The sequence below is a fragment of the Rhinatrema bivittatum genome, chromosome 1, assembly GCF_901001135.1.
Source record: "Rhinatrema bivittatum chromosome 1, aRhiBiv1.1, whole genome shotgun sequence".
Classification (NCBI taxonomy): domain Eukaryota; kingdom Metazoa; phylum Chordata; class Amphibia; order Gymnophiona; family Rhinatrematidae; genus Rhinatrema; species Rhinatrema bivittatum.
Window position 1 is genome coordinate 341,294,194 of NC_042615.1, and position 27,217 is coordinate 341,321,410.

Here is a 27,217-nt window from a genome sequence, read left to right on the forward strand (position 1 = left end):
TGGCATTGTTTTAAAAAAATATTTTAAAATTCTCCAGCTACAGAAAATATCGTTCTTCAAAGTGCTCCTGTGCCAACAATATAAGGCCTTTCTCATCTTGCAGTTTACAATGGCTAACAGCTAACACAAATGGTCTGTATGTGTTAATTTATACATATATATATATATATTATATATATATATACACACACACAAATTCTAGTTTATATATATATATATCCTATTGACACAACATGCTTTTTTTTTTTTTTTTTTTTACAAACACTAAAAAATTCAAAGCTGTTTTATTTTTTTTACAGTTTCATCTGAAATTAATGACTATGTTACATGCACGGTAAACAATAAAACAATAGTGAACAGTGCATGCCAAGGGATAATGAACCAAACAGTGCAGACGGAACTAACAAAACTATGCATGCACTTGTAGCTCTGATTAAGAAATATATTGCTATCATTGTTCTCCTAGCATTTTAAGTGAAGCATTATTTGGTTTAAGGGCATGTTACAGTTATCCACTTTCATAAACTGCAATGTTTATGGAAACAGATGAACCAGCTAAACATATGTGGTGTGTGTATACGTGTATATATATATATATATATATATATATATATATATATATATATATATATATATATATATATATATATATATTTATTTATTTAATTTTTTGGCCTGCTGCAGTGTATAACTTTTATGTATAAAGCTTACTTAATTATAAATTAATATCATGATAAGCATGGACAGTGGGGCATTATTCTTGCAAACCAGACAAAACTATACAGGTATTATAAATAAATATATATAGGTAAATAAATAAGTTAGCATTCCACAATCATAATGGTAGGTCAGATCCTCAGGATTACTTGCTATTAATCAATGGTTTTGTTAAATAAAGATGAAAAATAGGGATCTTTTCCACACCTTAAATAATAGCTTCTCCATGCTGTGGATATGTTAATGACATGGACCAGCACATTACAGAATACACCAGATGCATCATTTGCTAAGACAATTAAATTAAGGTTCTATCTCTAGCGGTAACTAATAGCTTGCATCTAGCATTAACACATTTTATTTATTCATTCATTTTTGGAGTAGGATAAGCTAATACAAAATAAATAAATAAAAAGTTTCCTCTTTGACAAAATACTGAAATACATACTCTACCTACAGGGAAAAAGTGGTACAAGAGCATACATTTTTCAGGCAATTTTTTTTTAAATGCTACCATCTCCAGTCCTCTCTTTGCGGGCCAGGATCGTCTGCCTGGAAGCCCGTCTGCAGTCGCTGGCCAGCCCCAGCAAGCACATGAAGTCAATGAAGCATGTGGTGGGGTTGAACTTGAGACCAAACTCGCTGGCTGAATAGTCAAATGGAAATGTGTGATGAAAATTGTGGAAGCCCTCACCTGAAAAAGAGAGAGAGGATTTTAGTCAATACATTGAGGGTGGGAGGGCAATTTTCAGAACTGTCCAGACTGGTACAAAGTTCACAGGTGCTTTTTGCCTGCGGCCCTTAAAACAATTTTCAAAAGGAGAATGCACGAGGATTTTCACTTTGAACCATTACCCCCAGGGCTACAAAGAGAGTGCTAACATTGCACCAGTGATGGGTTTATGTTTTTCTCAGCCTTTGGCACTGTTGATGTGGTTTGCCTCCCCCCCCCCCCCCCCCTCCCCCAAGAAGGACAGGCAACAAACAGAAGGATCTAAGGCACAAATCCACACTTTCCTACAGTAAGAATGAGATAATTCTGAAACACATACAAACATTTCCATCTTTTATATTACATTATAAAAAGTTTTACAAACTTGCTTGTCTCTGTAGACTTTATTTTGTATTTTTATGGCATGAGGAAAAGGGATCTCAAGTATCAGTATAGGGAAGAGATCTCAAGGATGGGGGAGAGGCAAAAGAGCTAGTGAGAGGACCAAGAATGGGGAGAAGAGAGAGGAAATGGAGGATTGGGTAAAGGAGGGCAAGAAGAGAGAACTGGAGAGAGAGGGGAGAGGGGGGCACGGGTATAGGGAAGACGGAAAATGGGGAAGTTTGAGTAAGAGGGGGGAGGATCAGGACTAGAAGAGGAGAGGAGGGATAAAGAGGTAGGAAGGGGATAAGAGAAGGGAGAATCTGGGATTATGGATTGGAGGGGGATTCCAGGATCTGTGAAAAGGGAGAAATAGGAAGGAAGGAAGGAAATCCTATACTCCAAGAACTGCAGTGGCTCTCAGTCAAAAACAAGATAACATTCAAAACTCTCTACTTTGTCTTTAATTGGGTAAATAAGTAAGTACTGAGTACCTCTCCCGAATTCTCTCCTCCTACACACCCTCCTCAATAGATTTCGGGTGCTCCCAAATAGCAATTCTTTCCTCTCCTCCTCTGGCCTCTGCCAGATCTTCCTGCACTAGACATCATGCTAGTACCTGTTGTGCACCAACAATGTGGAAAAAGGTTCCAGCGCCCCTAAGACGTGAGCCTTGCTACCTCACTTTCAGGAAAAAATAAAAGCCAAGGAATGTTTTTTCAGCCAGGCCTTCTCTGCAGAGATGCCATTCCCCCTTGGCCAACTCTTTATTCTTCCAATTAAGGTCTTGAAATTCTATACCCTGCATTCCCAGTGTAAATTTGAACACTATTGTAAATTATCACATTTGCAATTTGTCTGCTTTAAATTGATTGTAATCGGGATGGAGGCCATTCTCGGTAGGAGGCAGAATATCAACTATCTATAAATAAATAAATAAAGGAGGTTCCAGGAACTATAAAACAGAATCCAAGATCAAGGGAGGGAGGATCTGAAAAGCAGTGGGAGACAGAGGACGGGGAGAAGGAAGGTGCAAATGTAAATCCAGTGCCGGAATCGTCATAACTGTTATCTATAATCTGTTTTCTCTGTTCCAGGTTTTTAACTAGAAAATTGCTAGCTTGGTCATAATATAAGCACAAATAAACATCACCCTGCAGAAACAACCCAGTTTAACTGGATAAAATATTACAATTGTGATAATTGTAAGAAATTCTGACTTCATTTAAGACAAATCTTTTCCAGCATGCTTGTATCACCTGAGGCAAATCCAAAAAAAAAAGACATGGACATGCTGCCTTTATAATACACAACCTTCTTTTTCTTAACTAAAAAAATTATTAATTCTTTAACAATTCCTGTGGAAAAATAAAACAAAACAGTATGAATTTTCTTAAAAGAAGCTTTGTGTTTATTTTATTTATTTTAAAAGATTTGTATTCAGCAACAGCATACACCAAACATTTGTAGAATTCTGCAGAACAAATTATAAACTGTAAAATTACTCTAGAACAAACATTTACATTGCTCGTTAAGTGACATTTTAATATGCACGTTCAAATTTTTATAAAAGTGGTTTAAATATAAATAAAATTAAATTTGGCCCCACGAGTTATCTACAGGAGACCTGAAAAAACCACCAATTATCTAATCCTTACATCCAACATCGTGCATGTCCCACAAAAAGCCTATTTATTCCCCCATGAGCCTAAATCCAGTAATCTGTCATCATGGAATCTATTTACAAAAGTGTGTTAAAGTTAATATAACTTGTAACCCATCTTATCATGCTATATTTCATGTTAATACTTGAATTATTTAACGCAGCTGATTAATATTAAATGAGTTAGAACAGGAAATGTAGTTAAGTGTTAGCATTAACTTCCACCAGCTAATGCAAAGGCCCAGTGTGGGCCACAATGTCCCTCATTGAAACAGAAGCTCCCTATATGATGGAAGAACCCCCCCCCCCCCCCCCCACTGAGTGATAATAGTAACACCGCACCCCCTAACATAAGGAGAAACTTCCCTGTGTAGCAGCACTACCTATTCCTTTGACTCAAGATTAAAAGTCTGCCCATGGCCCACTTGACTCCTTTCCTCACTCAGCCAAGTAAGAAACTCACTTATATGGTCCGTGGATGTCCAATTGACATAGGGTGGTACTGAAAAATATATCCAAAATATAATTTATGCCAAAATGATTCTATTTAAAATTACATATCTGATTGAGTTTCTGTTTGATGTTACTAAACAAATGCAGTATCCGGGCACGCGATTGATCTTAAATTGATTTGAATATGTTTGTTAAAAATGGAAGAAAAAAGACTTCAGAAGCCATTCCTTAGGCAACCACCTTAAGGATTGGTGACGATGGCAAAATCATTAGTCATAAAAAACCTCCATGAATAAATGGCATTATTTCAATGCTCATATTTTTATATATGTTTTCTTGTTTTTTTACTTTGAACATTCCTGTAAGCGGTCCTGGAGAGACTAACATTCCGACGCCAAGTGTTTTGCCCAAACAGGCTGCCTCAGGGGGTAGTCTTCACCACAGGTGTGCTTTACCAGATATAACTCAAATTATCTAGTATTAAAAATGAAAAAAAAAACCATGAGCTGACCAGATTTAAATATGACAAAGCAAACAAAGAAGAATACTCACAATGACCGTATCCACATTTTACTTTCATGTGTGAATCAATCGTCTAACAACTCCTTTTCAAAAAATGGCTGATACCCGTGAGCCACATTTGATTCGTGCTAAAATACCAAAGTCAACCAATCATAATACGCCACGTGGATGATGTTTATTGGTCACATAAAAACATCTATTGTCAGTTTTAAAAAAGTCTACAGAAAATGTCCCCACTCGATAAATGCATTTAATCCATTTGGATCCAAACTATCCAGTTTGAAAATCCATCTTTGTTCTCTTTGAAGCAATATTCTATCCCGGTTGCCATTCCTGGGATGTTTTTCCATGTGATCAATTGCAAAAAAAACTGCAACTCTCTCTTGCTCTCTCTCTCTCTCCCTCTACCAGTCCATTCCCAGAGTTGCTCCAGATTCAGACAAATCCAACTATGTGGATGCCTGTAGTTACACTTATCAGGTTACTGAGTAAGAGTACATTCTTGCACATTTACTGCTGTGTTTTGCAATTATATGTATTCCGTTTACATCAGTAGACATGCAGCTTCTCTGGCCCTCCTTAGTTGTTCCTGCATTTGGATTACATAGTTAACCACGTTCTGTCCAGGGCCCAAGCTGCATCTAGGATTCCTCTCATTCTTCTCTCATATAATAGCTTAAAAGGGAAAAAAGCATGTTGAGCTCTGGAGAACTTTCTGGACTGCAAAATCAGAGCAACAACAAATCCCAGTTCTTACTATCTTCCACAATGAACTTCTTCAGCATCTGCTTTAGGGGTTCGTTTGCAGATGGTAAACTGAGGTCTGCAGTGTTTCCACAAACATGCTTCATCACTTTCGACAAGAACGGGGTACCTTGATTGGTTAATACCTCCTTGGGTAGTCCAACCTGGGAGAAGACCTCTATCAAGCTTATTGCTACCATTTGAGTCTTCATAATCCTCAGAGTTACAGCCTCTGGATACCTGTTAGCATAGTCTAGGATGACAAAAATATATTTATTCCTCGGCTGGACTTTTCCAGAGGTTGTAGTAGGTCCATAGCAATTCTTTCAAAGGGCATTGGCACCAGGGTAGCTGCTTTAACCCTAGCACATTTACCCCTAGATTCATCAAAATATATAATTTTGCATGGATATTACCCAAGAAAAAGGGGCATGGTTATGATCATTTTAGCGAGAGAGACTTTTTATAAGGCCTTCATAGTAATAACTATAGGAGGGCCAACTAGAAACTGGAGGTGAGGTTTTGGTGATGGTGTAGGGTTTGGGGGCCAGTTTTACATGCAGAGTGAGACATACAAACAGCACAGTAGACCTCAGTGAAGATTTGACATCATTTGGAGTGAGGAAAGTCACACAAAGATGAGATTTCTTCAATGTTCTCACACCCTAGCTTGATAGAACCCTGGTAGAGAGTCTATCAAGCTAGGGCAAGAGAACATTGTAGAAATCTCATCTTTGTGTGATTTTACTCACTCCAAGTGATGTCAAATCTTCACTGAGGTTCACTGTGCTGTTCATACATCTCACTCTGCATGTAAAACTGGCCCCCAAACCCTACACCATCATCAAAACCTCACCTCCAGTTACTAGCTGGCCTCCTACAGCAGTATAAATAGATGACTTCTATGTGTGCCATCCCAGAGACTCTCTCTCCCTTCCTCCCTCTTTCTCTCTCTCCCTCCCTCCCCCCTCAAGCCCAAAAATGCTTGAAATGCAATTTGCAATTTTTATCGCAAATTGTGTTACAGCCATTTCATGCATTTCGCACAGCTTAACACCAGGAAAAAATGTGTAGTTATTTCCAGCATTAAAAGCATGCAATAATGCCCCTCATTTTCATTAATCCTGCCCCTGTCTATGCAGGGCTAACGCCCTTAGTCTATTGTATTCAAAATTCAGTTTCCACTGTAGCAAGGCCTCAAGAGAAATAACATTCTCTCTCTCTTTTTTTTTTCTTTGGTGTGGGCCTCTGTTCTGTGCTGATACTTAGAGCAGATGATCCCACTGCTACCACCATATGTAAAGCAGTGGGAATGGTCCATGGTTTAGGGGAGGCCAGAGGAGTCTGGACTCTGGCGGTTCTTCACAAACTTTTATAATTTATACAAAATGAAACAAGCAAGCTTTAAAGAAAAGTAATCGCAACAAACATAGGCAGTTTGAGCATATTCTAAGGGGCCTTACTGTTCCCACCTGAGCCAGCTCTCTTATTTCCCTGCTAAGGAAAACACACTGGACCAGGATTCCCTTCCGGGCTGTTCCTTAAGGTAGATTGGACCTGATATCTGGATCCAGTCCCTTAAGGTGTTCTGAGGGTCTTTCTTGCATCCTCCTTCACACTGCTCAACCAGTGAACCATCTCTCTCCACTTCATCTATTCAAAATTCAATTATGCCACTTATATTTTGCCAGTGTCACTACACCAAATCATCCCCCTCTTCTCAAGTCACTACATTAGCTCCATATCCATTTCTGCATACAGTTCAAGCTCCTATTACTTACTGATAAGAGCCTGCAACTCCTCCCAACCTTTCCTATCTCTCCCTACACTTTTCCTTGTGAACTCCACTCATCAGCAAGTCACTCTTATCTGTGCCCTTCTCCTGCTCTGCTAACTCCTGACTTCCTGCTTTCCACCTGGCTGCACTATATGCTCAGAATAGACCTCCTGCGTTGGCATGCCACGCTCCCTCTCCAGCCTTTTTCAAATCCAGTCTAAAACCCCCAACTTTTTGAGACTGCTTTTAAACTTTAACCATGATTATCCCACTCACAGTCTTGATTTTAACCATTGTTCTACTAGTAAATTAAATTCCCAAAGTCTCTTTTGACCTGTATATATTCCTCAATTAGATTGTAAGCTCTACTGAACAGGAACTGTCTTCTTACGTAGTTTTGTACAGCACTGCATATATTGAGTAGCGCTATCGAAGTGTTAAGTGGTAGTAGTAAATCACATAAAAGGAAATCACTATATAATATCTCTAAGGCACAAATAAGGAAAAATGAGAAAAATTGATTTCATAAACCCTAACCTAACCCAAAACTCTTAAAAACTCACCGAAAAGTCTTACACTGCTTTTTTGATATTGATATCAGGAGTGTTTGCACAACTGCCTAAACAATTGCTACTGCAATTGCTCAAAATATAATACATATTTTTTTCCATAAAGTATAGATATAACCTAAAATGAGTGTGAAAAAACCAAACTCTCAGGAGATATCACATGGCAGAACAAGACAATTGCAGGAATATATACTAAATCACAAGGTAGTAGATGTTTTATACCATGCTGTGCTGTGCAGTGATCGGACCACTCATTCTCCATTGTCAAGCTGAGCTGAATTATCCATGACATGTGGGGTGATGTCATCCGGCAGCATCGAATGAACCCTTCTCTCAAAGAGGTCGATGCAATATGGTGCACTCAGCCGAGCGCACTGTTAAACTGCAGTTGGACGCAGGTAGAATAGGCGCTAATCAATCCCCTAATGCAATAAGGGGATTAGCGCATATTCAACGCACGTCCAACGCGGAGTGAATCTAATAGCACTCATCATATGCAAATGCATGTGATGAATGTGCGGCAATTCCCACAAATGCTCAGTAGAGCAAACGTTCTACAAGCTTTGGGGCTGATGCAATAAAGTCACTTGGAAAGCGGGAGCTGAACAGTCAGCACCCGCTCTCTTAACGCACAGATGGTACCCCCAAGGGGGGCGCCATGCAATATTTAAATTAGGGGGTCACGTTAGCAAGGAGGCACTAGGCCCCTCCTTGCTAATGTGAACCCAATCGGTTTTCGTGACTGCTGTACACCGGTCACGAAAACAGACGTTGAGTTTATCGGCTTTGGTTTTCCTTACTGGCGTACGGCAGTCACGAAAACGGACGCCGAGTTTATCGGCATCGGTTTTCTTTACCAGCGGACAGCCGTCACGAAAACCAACGCGATAGACTCGATGTCTGTTTTCCTTACCGGCAAACGGTAGTCATGAAAACCAACACTGGATTTATCAGCATTTGTTTTCGTGGCTGTCCATCAGTTTTCGTGATGGGTCCGAGTATCAATTTATTTATTTTTTTTACTTTTGTTTCTTTTATTTTTCAACCTACTTAATATCACAATAATTTCATCCTACTTAACATCACAACAATATTAATTAGTAGGCAGTACCGAAGGCTGGAGAGGGAGCGTGGCATGCCAACGCAGGAGGTCTATTCTGAGCATATAGTGCCTGGAGCAGGCGTTAATAGCTGTGCGCATCAAAAAAAAGTATAGAAAAGCAGAAAAAACTGCTTTTCGGTACTGCCTACTAATTAATATTGTTGTGATGTTAAGTAGGATGAAATCATTGTGATATTAAGTAGGTTGAAAAATAAAAGAAACAAAAGTAAAAAAAATAAATAAATTGATACTCGGACCCGTCACGAAAACGGATGGACAGCCACGAAAACAAATGCTGATAAATCCGGTGTTGGTTTTCATGACTACCGTTTGCCGGTAAGGAAAACAGACATCGAGTCTATCGCGTTGGTTTTCGTGACGGCTGTCCGCTGGTAAAGAAAACCGATGCTGATAAACTCGGCGTCCGTTTTCGTGACTGCCGTACGCCAGTAAGGAAAACCAAAGCCGATAAACTCAACGTCTGTTTTCGTGACCGGTGTACAGCAGTCACGAAAACCGATTGGGTTCACATTAGCAAGGAGGGGCCTAGTGCCTCCTTGCTAACGTGACCCCCTAATTTAAATATTGCATGGCGCCCCCCTTGGGGGTACCATCTGTGCGTTAAGAGAGCGGGTGCTGACTGTTCAGCTCCCGCTTTCCAAGTGACTTTATTGCATCAGCCCCAAAGCTTGTAGAACGTTTGCTCTACTGAGCATTTGTGGGAATTGCCGCACATTCATTACCTTGTGAGCCTCCTCAGTCTTTTTTCATCTGAGCATCAGCATAGAAGTGTACTCTATCTCTGTAATTTTTCTTCAATTTTCTGTAAATTTCTTAATATCTTTCTCTGAAAAGTTGCCTTGCTGCCTCAGTAGCCCCCAAACAGTACTTTGTAGTGCTACTTAAAAAAATAATTCTTCAAGATGTGTAGTAAGAAAAACTCAAAGTGAATGGTTTTAAAGACTACATATGCAGTAGAAAAATGTCCATGAAATTTGTTACTGCTGCCTTGGACCAAACCAATGTTACCACGGTGTCCAGATGTCTCTGTGTTCCCAGAAGCCAAAGGCATGGAAAATGTAAGTCTCTTAGAAGCCACGGTCTATTCTCTTCCCGGCATGCAGCCTTATCTGCCTCCCTGGGTAAGGAGTTCAGCAGAAGCTCCTCCAAAATACCCCCCCCCCCCCCTTCAGCAGAACAAGCTGGAGTCAAGTAAACATAAAAAGTTTAAAAAAAAAATTCCATTACCTGCTATTAAGTTCACTTAGGGGCAGATTTTTAAAAAATACGCGAGCGCGAACAAAAGTACGCTAGATTTTATAAGATACGCGCGTAGCCGCGCGTATCTTATAAAATCCGGGGTCAGCGCGCGCAAGGGGGTGCACATTTGTGCAACCTGCGCGCGCCGAGCCCAGTGCGAGCTGCATGTTCCCTCCGAGGCCGCTCCCATTTCGGAGCGGCCTCAGAGGGAACTTTTCTTCGCCATCCCCCAACCTTCCCCTCCCTTCCCCTACCTAACCCCCCCCCCCGGCCCTATCTAAACCCCCCCTTAACTTTGCGCGCGTGGCCGGCAGCCCCGCTCCGTCCTCCGGTCCCGGGGGCTGGTCCGGAGGCCTCGACCACGCCCCCGGGCCTGTGCCACGCTCCCGGGCACGCCCCCGAAATGCCGGGGCACGCCCCCGAAACGCCGCGTCGTTTCAGGGACGCCCCCAGACACGCCCCCTCCTGCCCCTTTTCGAAAGCCCCGGGACTTACGCGCGTCCCGGGGCTTTACGCGCACCGGCAGCCTATGCAAAATAGGCTGCCGGTGCGCGCGGCCCTTTTAAAATCCGCCCCTTAGAGAATAGCCACTGCCATTAACAATGTGAACATGGAATAGACTTAGTTTTTGGGTACTTGCCAGGTTCTTATGGCCTGGATTGGCCACTGTTGGAAACAGGATGCTGGGTTGATGGACCCTTGGTCTGACCCAGTATGGCATTTTCTTATGTTCTTATGAGGTGGCTCATGAGACAACATCCATGGCGGAATTCCCGTACATGCTTAGTAGAGCAAAAGATCTCTGAGCTAAGAGAGAATGATCCGATCGGTCCCACCGGATAACATCACCCCACATGTCATGGCTAGTTCATCCTGCTGTCTATGGAGAACACCTTTTACACTAAGAAAACTTGCTTTACCTTTTCTACCCCAGTATATCTGTAAAAATACCTTCCAGCATAGGGAAACTTGCAAATATTTATTTTAAGAAAAACAATTATTTATAATACATTTCTTTTAAAATGCTGTAGCCATAATTTTAAGAAAGCAAATATATAATGTCTGTGTTTCTTAGTAAGCTTTAAGGTGAATTTTCAAAAGTTTTGCAATAAAAAATAACACGTATGCATCTAGCATATGCACGAGTATATGCTATTTCAAACACCTCAACAGGATCACGAGTATATTTTTTTCTTTTTATTTATGAATTTTAATTATTATCAAAGCAAACAACATTTTGTACAGGAAACATGTAGAGGACATAAGAAAAACAAGTGTAAACTTCACAAAAAAGAAAAATGTTACAATAGCTTCAGTAACTGTCCTCACAATAGGCCAACAAAGTAACTCAGAATAAAGGGGGCAGAGATAAATATGGGAGAAAAGAAAGAAAAGAAACCTGCTATACGATTTGCTTTCATGATAGGCAAATAAAGAAGCTTTAACATAAATAGCCAGGACGTCTAAAACATTGTGGGTACAAGAGAAGATGTTAACATTCTCCTAGCATTCAGGGCCGGCGGAACCACTAGACAAATTAGGCCTGGGTCTAGGGCACTGACCATTAGGGGGCACAAGCCTTCTGGGGCCGCCGACCATGAGCAGCAGCAAGGAGGAGGAGTAGAGTTTCAACTGTTTGCGGCCCAGCAAGATCGGTGGCGGCACAGCCGTGAGCAGCGCCCAACCTGCTCACGGCACAGCACGATTGGGGCTGAGATTGGGGTGGTGGCACGATGGCGGGGCGCGACCAGGGGGGCAGGCAATGGGGAGGTTGGGTGCAAGGCAGAAGGTGCCTAGGGTGCCTAATCTCCTTGCACCAGCCCTGCTAGCATTCAAGAAGGACTCAAGCTGTTCAGGGGAAAAGAAAATAAAAATATCAGCCAGATATTTCACTAAGCATTTGCATGGATAACATAAGGTAAATGTGGCACCTAAATCTAAAGTATCTTTCCTCAAAGCTAAAAATGCCTCCTCCTTTCCTGAGTAATCCTGGAAATAACAGGAAAAATTCTAATTTTCTGACTATAAAAAATAAGATTCAAATTCTTAAAGTATAGAGACATAACATTTCTTAGGTCAGTTTCAGAAACAAAGGAGATCAAGTGGGTTGCTCTTTCAACTATTTCTGGGCCTGATGATTCCAAAAATTCAGTCAGATTATCCATAGGTATATTGGGATTCACAACAAGCACTGCTTGACCTGAAGATTGAGAAGAAGTAGGCAAAATGGAAACCTTATTAATTAGTAGAAATTGTCAGATGGTATATGTAACATCTCTGAGAAATATCCTTTTAAGGTCAACATAGGCAATTCCCCATTAATTTTAGGAAAATTCAAAAGTCACAGGTTAAATCTTTGTGAAGAATTTTCTAGTTCTTCAATTCTTCAGGATAATGAACCACAATACTGAATCATAGTAGTCTGAACCAATTGTATCTTAGCTACATCCTGATTAAGAAAATCCAGTCAATTTCCATTGTTCTTGAATAATTAACTCATATCGTGAAACCAAAGGATATAGTCTAGAAAGCACAGAGTCCATTTTGGTAGCTGAGTTGGTCAAAACTTGACTGAACTGCTCCAGAAATTCCCACATTGCATCTAGTGTTACTACCACGGGTTTCTTAAATCAAAATGATGACTCACCCGGGCCCACACCGTCGGAGTATCCAGCCCCCATAACTGAAGAAGCAGTGGGCAGCAAAATCAATTCACAATCCTCCACACTTGCAGCGGGAACCAGGGCAGCTATTTGTGGTATGAATAGCAGAGATTCAGGAGCCCCCTCTGTCCCTGCTCACACAGATGCCTGGACAGCATCATCAACTGGCACCATCGCAAAATCAGGGGAATCTCCAAACCTCTGCAGAGGTAGATAGTCCTGATCCAAGGGGCTGAGAGAAATCGCAGCCCCCAGCTGGCTTGGCTCTTCCTCGCCCGGGCCAAAAACGGGGATCATAACCCCGGGAGAATTCAGCTCCTGAGACATAAAAGACGTGATAGTCTGCTGGCCTGATTTGTAAGTGGATTCAGTAGGGAAAACTCATACTTTACCCTTCCTCACAGGAGCCATAAGGAAATTTTTTAAAAACAGAGAACAGCATCTTCCAGTCTAGCCTCTCACAGCCTTCTTGCTCCGCCTCTGGTGAGTAAATTTACACATGTAAAAAAGGGATGAGCCAGGGCATTCCGGGACGGGCCAACATTTACGTAAGTTGCTATTCTATAAGCAATTTACACATGTAACGGTGGAATAGTACTCGCATATATTTGCTCCTGCTCAGTATCAGTTGTAAGTGATAGTAACATATGAAAAATAAAAAAAAGATTGGGTAGGGGTCTGGGTGAAATGGGGGGACATCAGGCTGAAGAGCCAAGAGGGTCTTCACAAGCTGCAGATGGCCTGGGCAAATTAGTAGATTAAGTGGTAAGAACATAAGAAATTGGCATGCTGGGTCAAACCAAGGATCCACCAAGCCCAGCATCCTGTTTCCAACAGAGGCCAAACCAGGCCACAAGAATCTGGCAAGTACCAAAACACTAAGAAGAACCCATGCTACTAATAACAGTAATAGCAGAGGCCATTCCCTAAGTCAACTTGATTAATAACAGTTAATGGACTTCTCCTCCAAGAACTTATCCAAACTTTTTTTAAACCCAGTTTACTAACTGCACTAACCACATCCCCTGGCAACATATTCCAGAGCGTAATTGTGCATTGAGTGAAAAATAATTTTCTCTGATTAGTCTTAAATCTGCTGCTTGCTAACTTCATGGAGTGCCCCCTAGTCCTTCTATTATCCGAACGTGTAAATTACCAATTCACATCTACTCGTTGAAGACCTCTCATTATTTTAAAGACCTCTATCATATCCCCTCTCAGCCGTCTCTTCTCCAAGCTGAACAGCCCTAACCTCTTCAGTCTTTCCTAATAGGGGAGCTGTTCTATCCCCTTTAACATTTTGGTCGCCCTTCTCTGTATCTTCTTCATTGCAACTATATCTTTTTTGAGATGCGGCGACCAGAATTGTACACAGTATTCAAGGTGTGGTCTCACCATGGAACGATGCAGAGGCATTATGGCAATTTCCATTTTGTTAACCATTCCATTCTTAATAATTCCTAACATTCTGTTTGCTTTTTTGACTGCTGCACCACAATGAGCCAATGATTTCAAAGTATTATCCACTATGATGCCTAGATCTTTTCCCTGAGTGGTAGTTCCTAATATGGAACCTAACATCGTGTAACTACAGCAAGGGTTATTTTTCCCTATATGCAACACCTTGCACTTGTCCACATTAAATTTCATCTGCCATTTGGATGCCCAATCTTCCAGTCTCACAAGGTCCTCCTGCAATGTATTACAATCCACGTGTGATTTAACTACTCTGAATAATTTTGTATCATCAGCAAATCTGATAACCTCAATAGTCATATTCCTTTCCAGATCATTTATAAATATATTGAAAAGCACAGTCCAAGTACTGAACCCTAAGGCATTCCACTATTTACCCTTTTCCACTGAGAAAATTGACCATTTAATCCTACTGTTTCCTGTCTTTTAACCAGTTTGTAATCCATGAAAGGACATCGTCTTGTCCCATGACTTTTTATTTTTCTTAGAAGCCTCTCATGAGGGACTTTGTCAAATGCCTTCTGAAAATCTAAATACACTATATCTACCGGTTCACCTTTATCCACATGTTTATTAACCTCTTCAAAAAAATGAAGCAGGTTTGTGAGGCAAGACTTCCCTTGGCTAAATCTATGATGACTGTGTTCCATTAAACCAGTGGTCCCCAAACCTGTCCTGGAGGGCCACCAGCCAGTCGGGTTTTTGGGATATCCACAATGAATATGCATGAGAGAAAATTTGCATGTTGTGGAGGCAGTGCATGCAAATTTTCTCTCATGCATATTCATTGAGGATATCCCAAAAACCTGACTGGCTGGTGGCCCTCCAGGACAGGTTTGGGGACCACTGCATTAAACCATTTCTTTCTATATGCTCTGTGATTTTGATCTTTAGAATAGTTTCCACTTTTCTTTTCCAGCACTGAAGTCAGGGCTCACTGGTCTATAGTTTCCCGGATCACCCCTGGAGTCCTTTTTAAATATTGGGGTTACATTGGCCACCCTCCAGTCTTCAGGTACAATGGATGATTTTAATGATAGATTACAAATTTTAACTAATAGATCTGAAATTTCATTTTTTAGTTCCTTCACAACCCTAGGATGCATACCATCCAGTCCAGGTGATTTGCCACTCTTTAGTTTATCAATCTGGCCTACTACATCTTCCAGGTTCACAGTGATTTGGTTTCAGTTCACCTGAATCATCACCCTTGAAAACCATCTCCAGAACTGGATCTCTCCATCATCCTCATTAGTAAAAACACAGAAGCAAAGAATTCATTTAGTCTTTCTGCAATGGCCTTATCTTCCCTAAAAACCCCTTTAACCATTTGGTCATCTAATGGTCCAACCGACTCCCTCACAGGTTTCTTGCTTCGGATATATTTAAAAACATTTTTATTATGAGTTTTTGCCTCTACGGCCAACTTCATTTCAAATTCTCTCTTCGCCTGTCTTATCAATGCTTTATACTTAACTTGACAATGCTTATGCTTTTTCTTAATTTCTTCAGATGGATCCTTCTTCCAATTTTTGAAAGATGTTTTTTGGCTAAAATAGCCTTTTTCACCTCACCTTTTAACCATGCCGGTAATCGTTTTGACTTCCTTCTACCTTTCTTAATGCATAGAATACATCTGGACTGTGCATCTAGAATTGTATTTTTAAACAATATCTATGCCTGTTGAACACTTTTAACCTTTGCAGCTGCACCTTTCTTTTTTTTTTCCTATTTTCCTCATTTTATCAAAGTTTCCCTTTTGAAAATTTAGTGTTAGAACTGTAGATTTAATTATTGACCCCCTTCCAGTTATTAGTTTAAATTTGATCATGTTATAATCACTATTGCCAAGTGGACCCACCACCATTACCTCTCTCTCCAAATCCAGCGTTCCACTAAGAATTAAATCTAAAATAGCTTCCTCTCTTGTTGGTTCCTGAACCAATTGCTCCATAAAGCAGTTGTTTATTACATCCATAAAAACATAGAAATGACGGCAGAAGAAGACCAAACGGCCCATCCAGTCTGCCCAGCAAGCTTTCACATTATTTTTCTCATACGTATCTGTTACTCTGACCGCTGAGGTCAGGACCCTTATTGGTAACTTTTTGGTTCTAATTTCCTTCCACCCCCGCCATTGTTGTAGAGAGCAGTGCTGGAGCTACATCAAAGTGAAGTATCAAGCCTAATTGGTTAGGGGTAGTAACCGCCACAATAAGCAAGCTACTCCCACGCTTATTTGTTTACCTAGCCTGTGCAATTTAGTCCTTGTTGGTTGTTGAATATAAATCCTCTTTTCTTCATTCCCCCTGCTGTTAAAGCAGTGAGCTGCGCTGTATATGTATTCAAAGTGAAGTATCAGGCTTAATTTGTTCGGGGTAGTAGCCACCTCAACAAGCAAGCTACTCCCATATTTATTTATAAATACAAATCCTTTTTCCCACATTTCCTCTTGTCGTTGAAGCATTGAGCAGTGTTGGAGTCACATTAACCGTGTGTATGTTTATTGAATAAGGGTATTAATCACCAGGTAGTAGCCGTCATTCCTGCAAGCCACCCCCATGCTTCTTCTCTTCATTCACATCCTCAAGATTTTATGGATCCACAGTGTTTATCCCACGCCCTTTTGAAATCCTTCACAGTTTTGGTCTTCACCACTTCCTCTGGAAGGGCATTCCAGGCATCCACTACCCTCTCTGTGAAGAAATACTTCTGGACATTGGTTCTGAATCTTCCTCCCTGGAGTTTTAAATCGTGACCCCTGATTCTGCTGATTTTTTTTCCAATGGAAAAGGTTTGTCGTTGACTTTGGATCATTAAAACCTTTCAAATATCTGAAAGTCTGCATCATATCACCCCTGCTCCTCCTTTCCTCCAGGGTATACATATTTAGGTTCTTCAATCTCTCCTCATCAGTCATTCGATGAAGACCCTCCACCTTTTTGGTCGCCCTTCTCTGGATCGCCTCCATCCTGTCTCTGTCCCTTTGGAGATACGGTCTCCAGAACTGAGCACAGTACTCCAGGTGAGGCCTCACCAAGGACATGTACAAGGGGATAATCACTTCCCTTTTCTTACTCGATATTCCTCTCTCTATACAGCCCAGCATTCTTCTGGCTTTAGCTATCGCCTTGTCATATTGTTTTGCCGACTTCAGATCATTAGACACTATCAAACCAAGGTCTCTCTCCTGCTCCGTGCACATCAGCCCTTCACCCCTCATCGAATACATTTTTTTGGATTTCCACACCCCATATGCATGAATCTGCACTTCTTGGCATTGAATCTCAGCTGCCATATCTTTGACCAGTCTTCCAGCTTCCTTAAATCCTGTCTCATTCTCTCCACTCCTTCCGGTGTGTCCACTCTGTTGCAGATCTTAGTATCAACCGCAAATTAGCAAACCTTACCTTCTATCCTGTTTGCGATGTCGCTAACGAAGATATTGAACAGGACTGGTCCCAACACCGACCCTTGCAGCACTCCGCTCATCACCGTTCTCTCTTCCGAGTAAGTTCCATTTACCATCACACATTGTCTTCTGTCCTTCAACCAGTTTGCTATCCAGGCACTCATTTCCAAGCTCTCATTTTATTCACAAGCCTCCTGTGCTTTGCTAAAATCCAAGTAGATGACATCAAGTGCTCTTCCTCGATCCAATTCCTTAGTCACCAATCAAAAAAGTCTATCAGATTCGTCTGACAGGACCTTCCCTTGGTGAAACCATGCTGCTCTGGTCCAGCAATTTTGCTGCTTGTAGATAGTTCACTATTCTTTCCTTCAGCAGCAACTCCAATACTTTTCCCGCCACCGAGGTGAGGCTAACCGGCTGGTAGTTACCAGCCTCCTCTCTGCTCCCACTCTTGTGAAGAGGGACCACTGCCGTTCTTCTCCAATCACTCGGCACCACTCCTGTTTCCAGGCATCTATTAAACAGGTCATGCAGCGGAGCCACCAGAACATCTCTGAGCTCCCTCCGTATCCTGGGATGAACCTCATCAGGCCCCATGGCTTGTCCACTTTCAGTTTTCCTAGCTCTTCCCATACATTCTCTTCCATAAATGGAGTTTCATCCATTCCAGTCCCCTCCAGTTTCTTGTTAACTAGCGACAGTCCTTCCTGGGGTCTTCTTTAGTGAACTTTATGTCTCTAGCATGTCTTGATGGTACATTTACCCAGTTAATATTGGGGTAATTGAAATCTCCCATTATTACTGCACTGCCAAATTGGTTGGCTTCCCTGATTTCTCTTAGCATTATCATCATCTGTCAGACCATTTTTTCCAGGTGGACGGTAGTATACTCCTATTAGGGGTGTGCATTCGTTTTGAACTTAAATGTAAAACGCTACTTTTTTTTTTTTTTTAACTTAAAAAAGTGATAACACGTAAACGATCGGATTTCCAACTTATTCAACATAGCTATGTTGAATACATTGGAAATCGCGATTGTTGATCCAAAATAAAAATTTAAACCCCTCACCGTCCTTAATCCCCCCCCCCCCAAAGACTTACCACAACTCCCTGGTGGTCCAGCGAGGAGTCAGGACGCCATTTCTGCCATTTCTGAACTCCTTTGCGAGGAGCACGTGACGTCGGCGCCACGTTGGAGTGACGCGGCGTCACGTGATTCCCCGTGCGATCGCTCCGGGACCCTCCGTTCGACCCAAAAGGAACTTTTGGCCAGCTTGGGGGTGTCAGGAGGCCCCCCCAAGCTGGCCAAAAGTTCCTTTTGGGTCGAACGAGGGTCCCCCGGAGCGATCGCGCGGGGAATCACGTGACGTCGGCGCCAAGTCGGAGTGACGCGGCGTCACGTGATTTCCCGCGCGATCGCTCCGGGACCCTCCGTTCGACCCAAAAGGAACTTTTGGCCAGCTTGGGGGTGTCAGGAGGCCCCCCCAAGCTGGCCAAAAGTTCCTTTTGGGTCGAACGAGGGTCCCCCGGAGCGATCGCACGGGGAATCACGTGACGTCGGCGCCACGTCGGAGTGACGTGGCGTCACGTGATTCCCTGCGCGATCGCTCCGGGACCCTCCGTTTGACCCAAAAGGAACTTTTGGCCAGCTTGGGGGTGTCAGGAGGCCCCCCCAAGCTGGCCAAAAGTTCCTTTTGGGTCGAACAGAGGGTCCCGCGGGGAATCACGTGACGCCACGTCACTCCGACGTGGCGCCGACGTCACGTGATTCCCCGCGCGATCGCTTCGGGGGACCCTCGTTCGACCCAAAAGGAACTTTTGGCCAGCTTGGGGGGGCCTCCTGACACCCCCAAGCTGGCCAAAAGTTCCTTTTGGGTCGAACGGAGGGTCCCGGAGCGATCGCGCGGGGAATCACGTGACGCCGCGTCACTCCGACGCGGCGTCACGTGATTCTTTTCTCTAGGCTGAATATGGAACACAATACTATTTAAATTGCTGCAAGTGGGAAAGTGTATCAAACCATCAACAAAACTACCTGTAGCCTTTAGATATACTGAAGGAAAAGAAAAAGCGAGGCACAAAAACCTTTATAAAAAAAAATCGCCAAAGACAAAATGTGGAAATGATGCAATGTTTGGAGTGCTGATCATATGACCAAACTTGACATTTTCTGCGCGATCGCTCCGGGGGGCGTTCTGACCCCGCTGGACCACCAGGGAGTTTTGGTAAGTCTTGGGGGAGGGGGGGGATTAAGGAGGGTGAGGGGTTTAAATTTTTATTTGCACATATGGACATAGACTCAACTTATGGAATTCTCCATATGTCCATATTGACCGCAAATGGGACCCCCTTTCGACTTATGGACATATGAACTTAAACTTTTGCTCTGCACATCCCTAACTCCTATCACTATACTCTTACCCAACGCACATGGGATTTCTACCCATATAGGAGCATTTAGTCTCTTGTATTATCCTTATTCTGCTGGACTCTATACCCTCCTGGACATAAAGTGTGTTTTTTGTTTGCTTTTCAGTTGATAGGGATAATTTGGAAATCTTTAACTCAGGTGATTTTTTACATATAGGCACATGGACCATGTTTGCTTTTATTGGAACCTCTCTGTTGGAATGCCTTAACTCTCCTGTTTCATTAGCATCCTTCAAGGATACATTCCTCAGAACCATGCACTGCTGAGTGACTGTCGGCTTTCCCCCTTGTTCTAGTTTAAAAGTTGCTCTATCTCCTTTTAAAAGTTGGTGCCAGCAGCTTGGTTCCACTCTGGTTAAGGTGGAGCCCATTCTTTTGGAAAAGTCTCCCCCTTTCCCCAAACGTTTCCCCAGTTTCTTACAAAACTGAATCCCTCTTCCCTGCACCATCGTCTCATCCATGCATTGAGACTCTGGAGCTCTGCCTGCCTCTGGGGACCTGCACGTGGAACAGGAAGCATTTCAGAGAATGCCACCCTAGAGGTTCTGGATTTCAGCTTTCTACCTAAAATCCTAAATTTGGCTTCCAGTATTTCTCTCCCACCTTTTCCTATGTCGTTGGTGCCCACATGTACCATGACAGCTGGCTCCTCCCCAGCACTGTCTATAATCCTATCTAAGTGATGCGTGAGGTCTGCCACCTTTGCACTAGGCAGGCAAGTTACCAGGCGGTCCTCACATCCACTAGCCACCCTATCTACATTTCCAATAATTGAATCACCAACTATGATGACCGGCCTAATCCTTCCCTCCTGGGCAGTAGCCCTGGGAGACTTGTCCTCAGCGCGAGAGAACAATACATCACCTAGAGAGTAGGTCCTTGCTACAGGATCACTTCCTGCTAAAACTGGTAATTTCATTGTCACATGAATGTTAGAAAATCCCCCGACGTATGCATGAAAAGCCGACATACAAGAAGTAAATGCGTCTAAATAACATGGGTAAAATCTACTTGCGTATCCTTTTAAAATTTGAAGTAAAAACACACAGGTATATCATTTGCGTACACTTATCTGGTTAAATTCTGATTTATCCGGCTAAGTAGCTCCTTTGTCACTACTTAGATGGACAAATTCGAACTTATCCAGCTAAATTCCAATTTATCCAGCTAAGTAACAGCAGGTGCTACTTAGCTGGATAAATCTTGAAAATGCCACTTATCCAACTAAGTCAGATAGCCGGATAACTCTAAAAGCACAACTTATCCAGCTATCTGATTTGGCCAGATATGTAGTGCTTTTTAGACTTATCTAGCTATCTTACATAACCAGATAATTGGCACTACTTATCTGGATAAGTGTGAACTTGTATGTCTCACAGTTTTTACATACTTATGTTTGCATGTATGTGTTCTTGTATTTTATAACCTGCACATATCATTTGTGCACAGGTTATAAAATACTATAGCAACTTTATGCATGCCCATATACATGAATACATGGTCACGCACGAGCAATTTTGAAAATTAACCTCTTTGCTTTTATCTCTTCTTCATAACACCCCTTTTCCACCCCCCCCCCCCCCAATAGACAGGTACTCACCAATTGCTCCTAAAGTGACAAAGGTATTCTCCCGGGGGTTAATATACTTGTCATATGGCCGATTGCCATACAGGTGAGCGACACTGTTGACCAGCCAGGAGACATTCAAGGAGATGGCATAACGAAGAATGGATGCTAGAAAATAGGAATTCCACAAGGACTCTCCCCAGAAGTACCAGGGCACAAGAGTAGGGATCATAAAGCACATGATCACTACTGACGTCTTATAGTACCTACAGGGAAACAAAACAATATATTAGTAGACAAATGAATGAGAAAAAATATACAACACTGACAACTCATAAATATTCTAGCATATTCAGTCTATTTCTATCACTCAGATGAGCATTTGCTTTAGGAAAAGCTCAGTCATGTCTAACATACACTTATTTGCCCACATGGTTTATTTTTCAATATTAGTTCTACTAAATGTTATTGGATATAAGAGTGTGACTCTATCAGTCTTCCCTAAAACAGAAGGCTGGTAGATTAATGCCATTTATAGGTTTAGACTTGCTGTTGCTGGCCAAAAGGCTGTGCTAAATCAGGCATATTAGGGAGAATTCATAGTATGAGCCATCTAGTCTTGGTGAGATCTGCTGGTCTTCCAACATGACCAGAAGAGAATCTTAGGGGAATTTGTAAAGATAACAGACAACTAATTCCCTTCTGAGGACTTCTCCCGACTTAGGAAAAAATCTTTCTTTTAGTTGTCAAATGAAGTGAAAGTGAAAATAAAAATGAAGCAGATTCCTTCTATTAAAAGAGGAAAATCCATTTCCAGGCTAGGGCAAGTAAATAGAAAGAGAGATATAATGGTTCTGACCTAGAACCAAAAAACAAATCTATTCTCATATAATGAAAGCACATCAAGATACAGAAAGTAATTTGTTTTGAGGTGGACCGACCACTTGAAAATATAGTAGTAAAGGTCACTGACTTCTGAACAATAAGAGATAGAGATTTTGAGATGGCGGTTTATGGAAAACATGCTGCTTTAGCAATTCAATGTTGATTCTGTTAGAAATTGCCAGGTGATTTCATTTGTTATGGACCATTTTCTGAACTGCATATACAAAGGTCCTTATTCAGTGCCATTTGTCCGGCTAAGTTCAGACTTAGCCGGACAAATGGTGGGATTTGAAAATCTCACTGAGTTTACAGGCTCCAAAATAGCCGGATAGCTGTTTATTTGGCTAAAAAGTTATCCGGATAGCTTGGGAAAGGTGAGAGTGTTCTGGGGCAGAGTAGGCTATGGATGTTAGCTGGATAAATGCTGATTTTCAGCGTTATGTGGCTAATATAGCTAGATAACTTTACAACCGCCAAAGAGCAGTCCTAAAGTTAGCCAGATAAACTTAGCCAGTAAACTTTAATATAACTGAGTACATATTCGGTGACATGGGTGTGTCACTGTATATCATAAGAACATAAGAACATGCCATATTGGGTCAGACCAAGGGTCCATCAAGCCCAGCATCCTGTTTCCAACAGTGGCCAATCCAGGTCATAAGAACCTGGCAAATTCCCAAAAACTGTCTCTCTCATGTTACTGTTGCTAGTAATAGTAGTGGCTATTTTCTAAGTCAACTTAATTAATAGCAGGTAATGGACTTCTTATCCCAGAAAAGTTAGCTAGATAAGTTTATTTAGCTAACTTTACTAACCGGATAGTGGCTGCAAATGGATCCCTCAGGAAAAAAAAGTTTACTTTGGTGTGATATCCCATTCATATGGGGTGCATTGTGGGGTAGATTTTAAAAGGGTTACGCGCATAAGTTATGCGAGTAACCCTTTTAAAACCCCCCTGTGCGCGCCGAGCCTATTTTGCATAGGCTCGGTGGCGCACACAAGTCCCGGGATGCGCGTAAGTCCCGGGGTTTCGCTAGGGGGTGTGTCGGGGGGGGGGGGGGGCGCGGTGCGACGTTCGGGGCGTACTGGGGGCGAGTCGGGGGGTGTGGTGCCGGCCCGGGGGCATTCCAGGGCATGGCCGAGGCCTCCGGAAAAGCCCACGGGTCGGGTGATGGCAGGCGTAATTTTGTCGACAAAGGTAGGGGGGTGTAGATAGGGCTGGGGGGGTGGGTTAGGTAGGGGAAGGTGGGAGGAGGCCGAAGGAAAGTTCCCTCTGAGGCCGCTTCAATTTCGGAGCGGCCTCGGAGGGAAAGGGCAGCGCGCGCAGGACTCGGCGCACGCAAGTTGCACAAATGTGCACCCCCTTGTACGCGCTGACCCCGGATTTTATAAGATACGCGCGTATCTTATAAAATCCAGCATACTTTTGTTTGCGTCTGGTGCCCCTGGTGAGCCCTGGTGCGCCTGGTGAGCCCTGCACACATGTCAAAATATAGTGCAAATAAGAAATCCTGATATTATTTGCATTAGACTGACTCATGGCGCACAAATTTGAATTCAGCTTATAAAAAGTTGCACAAAAGAAAATTTCTGCCCAAGTAGCCTTTCAAAAATTAGAAGGAACATTGATATGGATTCCAGTTAGATAGTAGTTTCTTTCTGGTCAGAGTCATTTTCCAGCTTGTTTCTAGCCCTATTAGAGTCTGCCCATAATGGCGTATACTGCAAAACTTGTGAGGAGGTCTGAGGTTGAAGAATCAAGGAACTTCAAATAATGGTTGGTGAAGAAAGAAGGAACCCTCTTGAGACTGTGCTTGTGCTTTTCTAGATCCATGCTACTCATGGAGCCAGTGAAGTGATTGGGGATTCAGCTCACAATCCTCAGCTTTTTCTGTGGGGAGAGGTAATCACTTACTGTTTTGTGCAGAGCCGAGCATCATGGTGAATGGAGCTCTAAAGACTGTTTACCATGACTTAACATAGTAACATAATAAATGATAGCAGATTGAGCAAGCGGTCCATTCATTATGCTCAGCAAGTTGCTTACCGTAGTAACTGCCACTCCGGGCAAATTACCCCCATGCAAAACGTTACACCTAATGTTAACATAGGTTGCTTTATTTTTTCATTTCCATCCTCTAGGGATCCGCAGTGTTTATCTGATGCCCTTTTGAATCCCTTTACTGTTTTCATCTTCACCACCTCTTCTGGGAGGGCAATCCAAGCATCCGTCACCCTCTCTGTGAAGAAACATTTCCTGTTGTTGGTTCTGAGTCAGCTCCGCTGAAGTTTCATATCGTGACTTCTAGTTTTACAGTTTCCTTTTCAACAGAAAAGGTCTCATGGATGATCATTAATACCTTTCAGATATCTGAAGATCTATATCAAATCCCCTACACTTCCTCTCATCTAAGCCAGCGATTCTCAACCAGTGTGTTGCAACATACCAGTGTGTCACCATGAACCAGCAGGTGTGTCGCGTGCTACCCGCAGCAGGCGGGGCCGAAGACCTGAAGACTGGTGCTGCTGGAAGGGGGACAATAAGTAAATCTGCAGCTCTAACACTAAACTTTCAAAAGGGAAACTTTGAAAAAATGAGGAAAATAGAAAAAAACTGAAAGGTGCAGCTGTTCAGGATAAAAGTGTTCAACAGGCATGGACATTGTTTAAAAATACAATCCTAGAGGCGCAGTCCATATGTATTCCACACATTAGGAAAGGTGGAAGGAAGGCAAAACGATTACCATCATGGTTAAAAGGTGAGGTGAAAGAGGCTATTTTAGCCAAAAAAACATCCGGGAAAAATTGGAAGAAGAATCCATCTGAAGAAAATAGAATAAAGCATAAGCATTGTCAAGTTAAGTGAAAACATTGATAAGACAGGCGAAGAAAGAATTTGAAATGAAGTTGGTCATAGAGGCAAAAACTCATAATAAAAACTTTTAAAAATATATCCGAAGCAAGAAACCTGTGAGGGAGTCGGTTGGACCATTAGATGACCGAGGAGTTAAAGGGGCTCTTAGGGAAGATAAGGCCATTGCATAAAGACTAAATGAATTCTTTGCTTCCGTGTTTACTAATGAGGATGTTGGGGAGATACCAGTTCCGGAGATGGTTTTCCGTGGTAATGAGTCAGACGAACTGAACGAAATCACTGTGAACCGGGAAGATGTAGTTAGCCAGATTGCAAACTAAAGAGTAGCAAATCACCTGGACTGAATGGTATGCATCTTAGGGTACTGAATGAACTCAAAAATGAAATTTCTGATCTATTAGTTTAAATTTGTAACCTATCATTAAAATCATCCATTGTACCTGAAGAGTGGAGGGTGGCCAATGTAACCCCAATATTTAAAAAAGGCTCCAGGGACGATCCGGGTATCTATAGACCAGTGAGCCTGACTTCAGTGCCAGGAAAAATAGTGGAAACTATTCTCAAGATCAAAATTGTAGAGCATATAGAAAGACATGGTTTAATGGAACACAATCAACATGGATTTACCCAAGGAAAGTCTTGCCTAACAAATCTGCTTCTTTTTTTTTTGAAGGGGTTAATAAACATGTGGATAAAGGTGAACTGGTAGATGTAGTGTATTTGGATTTTCAGAAGGCGTTTGACAAAGTCCCTCATGAGAGGCTTCTAAGAAAACTAAAAAGTCATGGCATAGGAGGCGATGTCCTTTCATGGATTACAAACTGGTTAAAAGACAGGAAACAGAGTAGGATTAAATGGTCAATTTTCTCAGTGGAAAAGGGTAAACAGTGGAGTGCCTTAGGGATCTGTACTTGGACCGGTGCTATTCAATATATATATATATATATATATATATATATATATATATATATATATAAATGATCTGGAAAGGAATACGATGAGTGAGGTTATCAAATTTGCAGATGATACAAAATTATTCAGAGTAGTTAAATCACAAGCGGATTGTGATACATTACAGGAGGACCGTGCAAGACTGGAAGATTGGGCATCCAAATGACAGATGAAATTTAATGTGGACAAGTGCAAGGTGTTGCATATAGGGAAAAATAACCCTTGCTGTAGTTACATGATGTTAGGTTCCATATTAGGAGCTACCACCCAGGAAAAAGATCTAGGCATCATAGTGGATAATACTTTAAAATTGTCGGCTCAGTGTGCTATAGCAGTCAAAAAAGCAAACAGAATGTTAGGAATTATTAGAAAGGGAATGGTTAATAAAACGGAAAATGTCATCATGCCTCTATATCACTCCATGGTGAGACCGCACCTTGAATACTGTGTATTATTCTGGTCGCCGCATCTCAAAAAAGATATAGTTGCGATGGAGAAGGTACAGAGAAGGGCAACCAAAATGGTAAACGGGATGGAACAGCTCCACTATGAGGAAAGGCTGAAGAGGTTAGGGCTGTTCAGCTTGGAGAAGAGACGGCTGAGGGGGGATATGATAGAGGTCTTTAAGATCATGAGAGGTCTTGAACGACTAGATGTGAATCGGTTATTTACACTTTCGAATAATAGAAGGACTAGGGGGCATTCCATGAAATTAGCAAGTAGCACATTTAAGACTAATCGGAGAAAATTCTTTTTCACTCAACGCACAATAAAGCTCTGGAATTTGTTGCCAGAGGATGTGGTTAGTGCATTTAGTGTAGCTGGGTTCAAAAAAGGTTTGGATAAGTTCTTGGAGGAGAAGTCCATTAATGGCTTTTAATCAAGTTTACTTAGGGAATATCCACTGCTATTAATTGCATCAGTAGCATGGGATCTTCTTAGTGTTTGGGTAATTGCCAGGTTCTTGTGGCTTGGTTTGGCCTCTGTTGGAAACAGGATGCTGGGCTTGATGGACCCTTGGTCTGACCCAGCATGGATTGGTGCTGGTGGCTGCTACC

The 27,217-nt window shown here is 42.1% G+C and overlaps 1 protein-coding gene across 1 annotated transcript in view; it reads right to left on the reverse strand.

Annotated features, from left to right (window-relative positions):
• Positions 1 to 675: 675 nt before the first annotated feature.
• Positions 676 to 27,217, reverse strand: part of SCD5 (stearoyl-CoA desaturase 5) — a 127,108-nt gene continuing 100,566 nt past the window's right edge. The window contains exons 4-5 of the mRNA XM_029598957.1: positions 21,482 to 21,714; positions 676 to 1,411 (exon numbers count right to left, since the gene is read on the reverse strand). Of these exons, the coding sequence (XP_029454817.1) occupies positions 1,221 to 1,411; positions 21,482 to 21,714 (424 nt within the window). The 3' untranslated portion in view covers positions 676 to 1,220. The remainder of the gene's footprint in view (positions 1,412 to 21,481; positions 21,715 to 27,217) is intronic.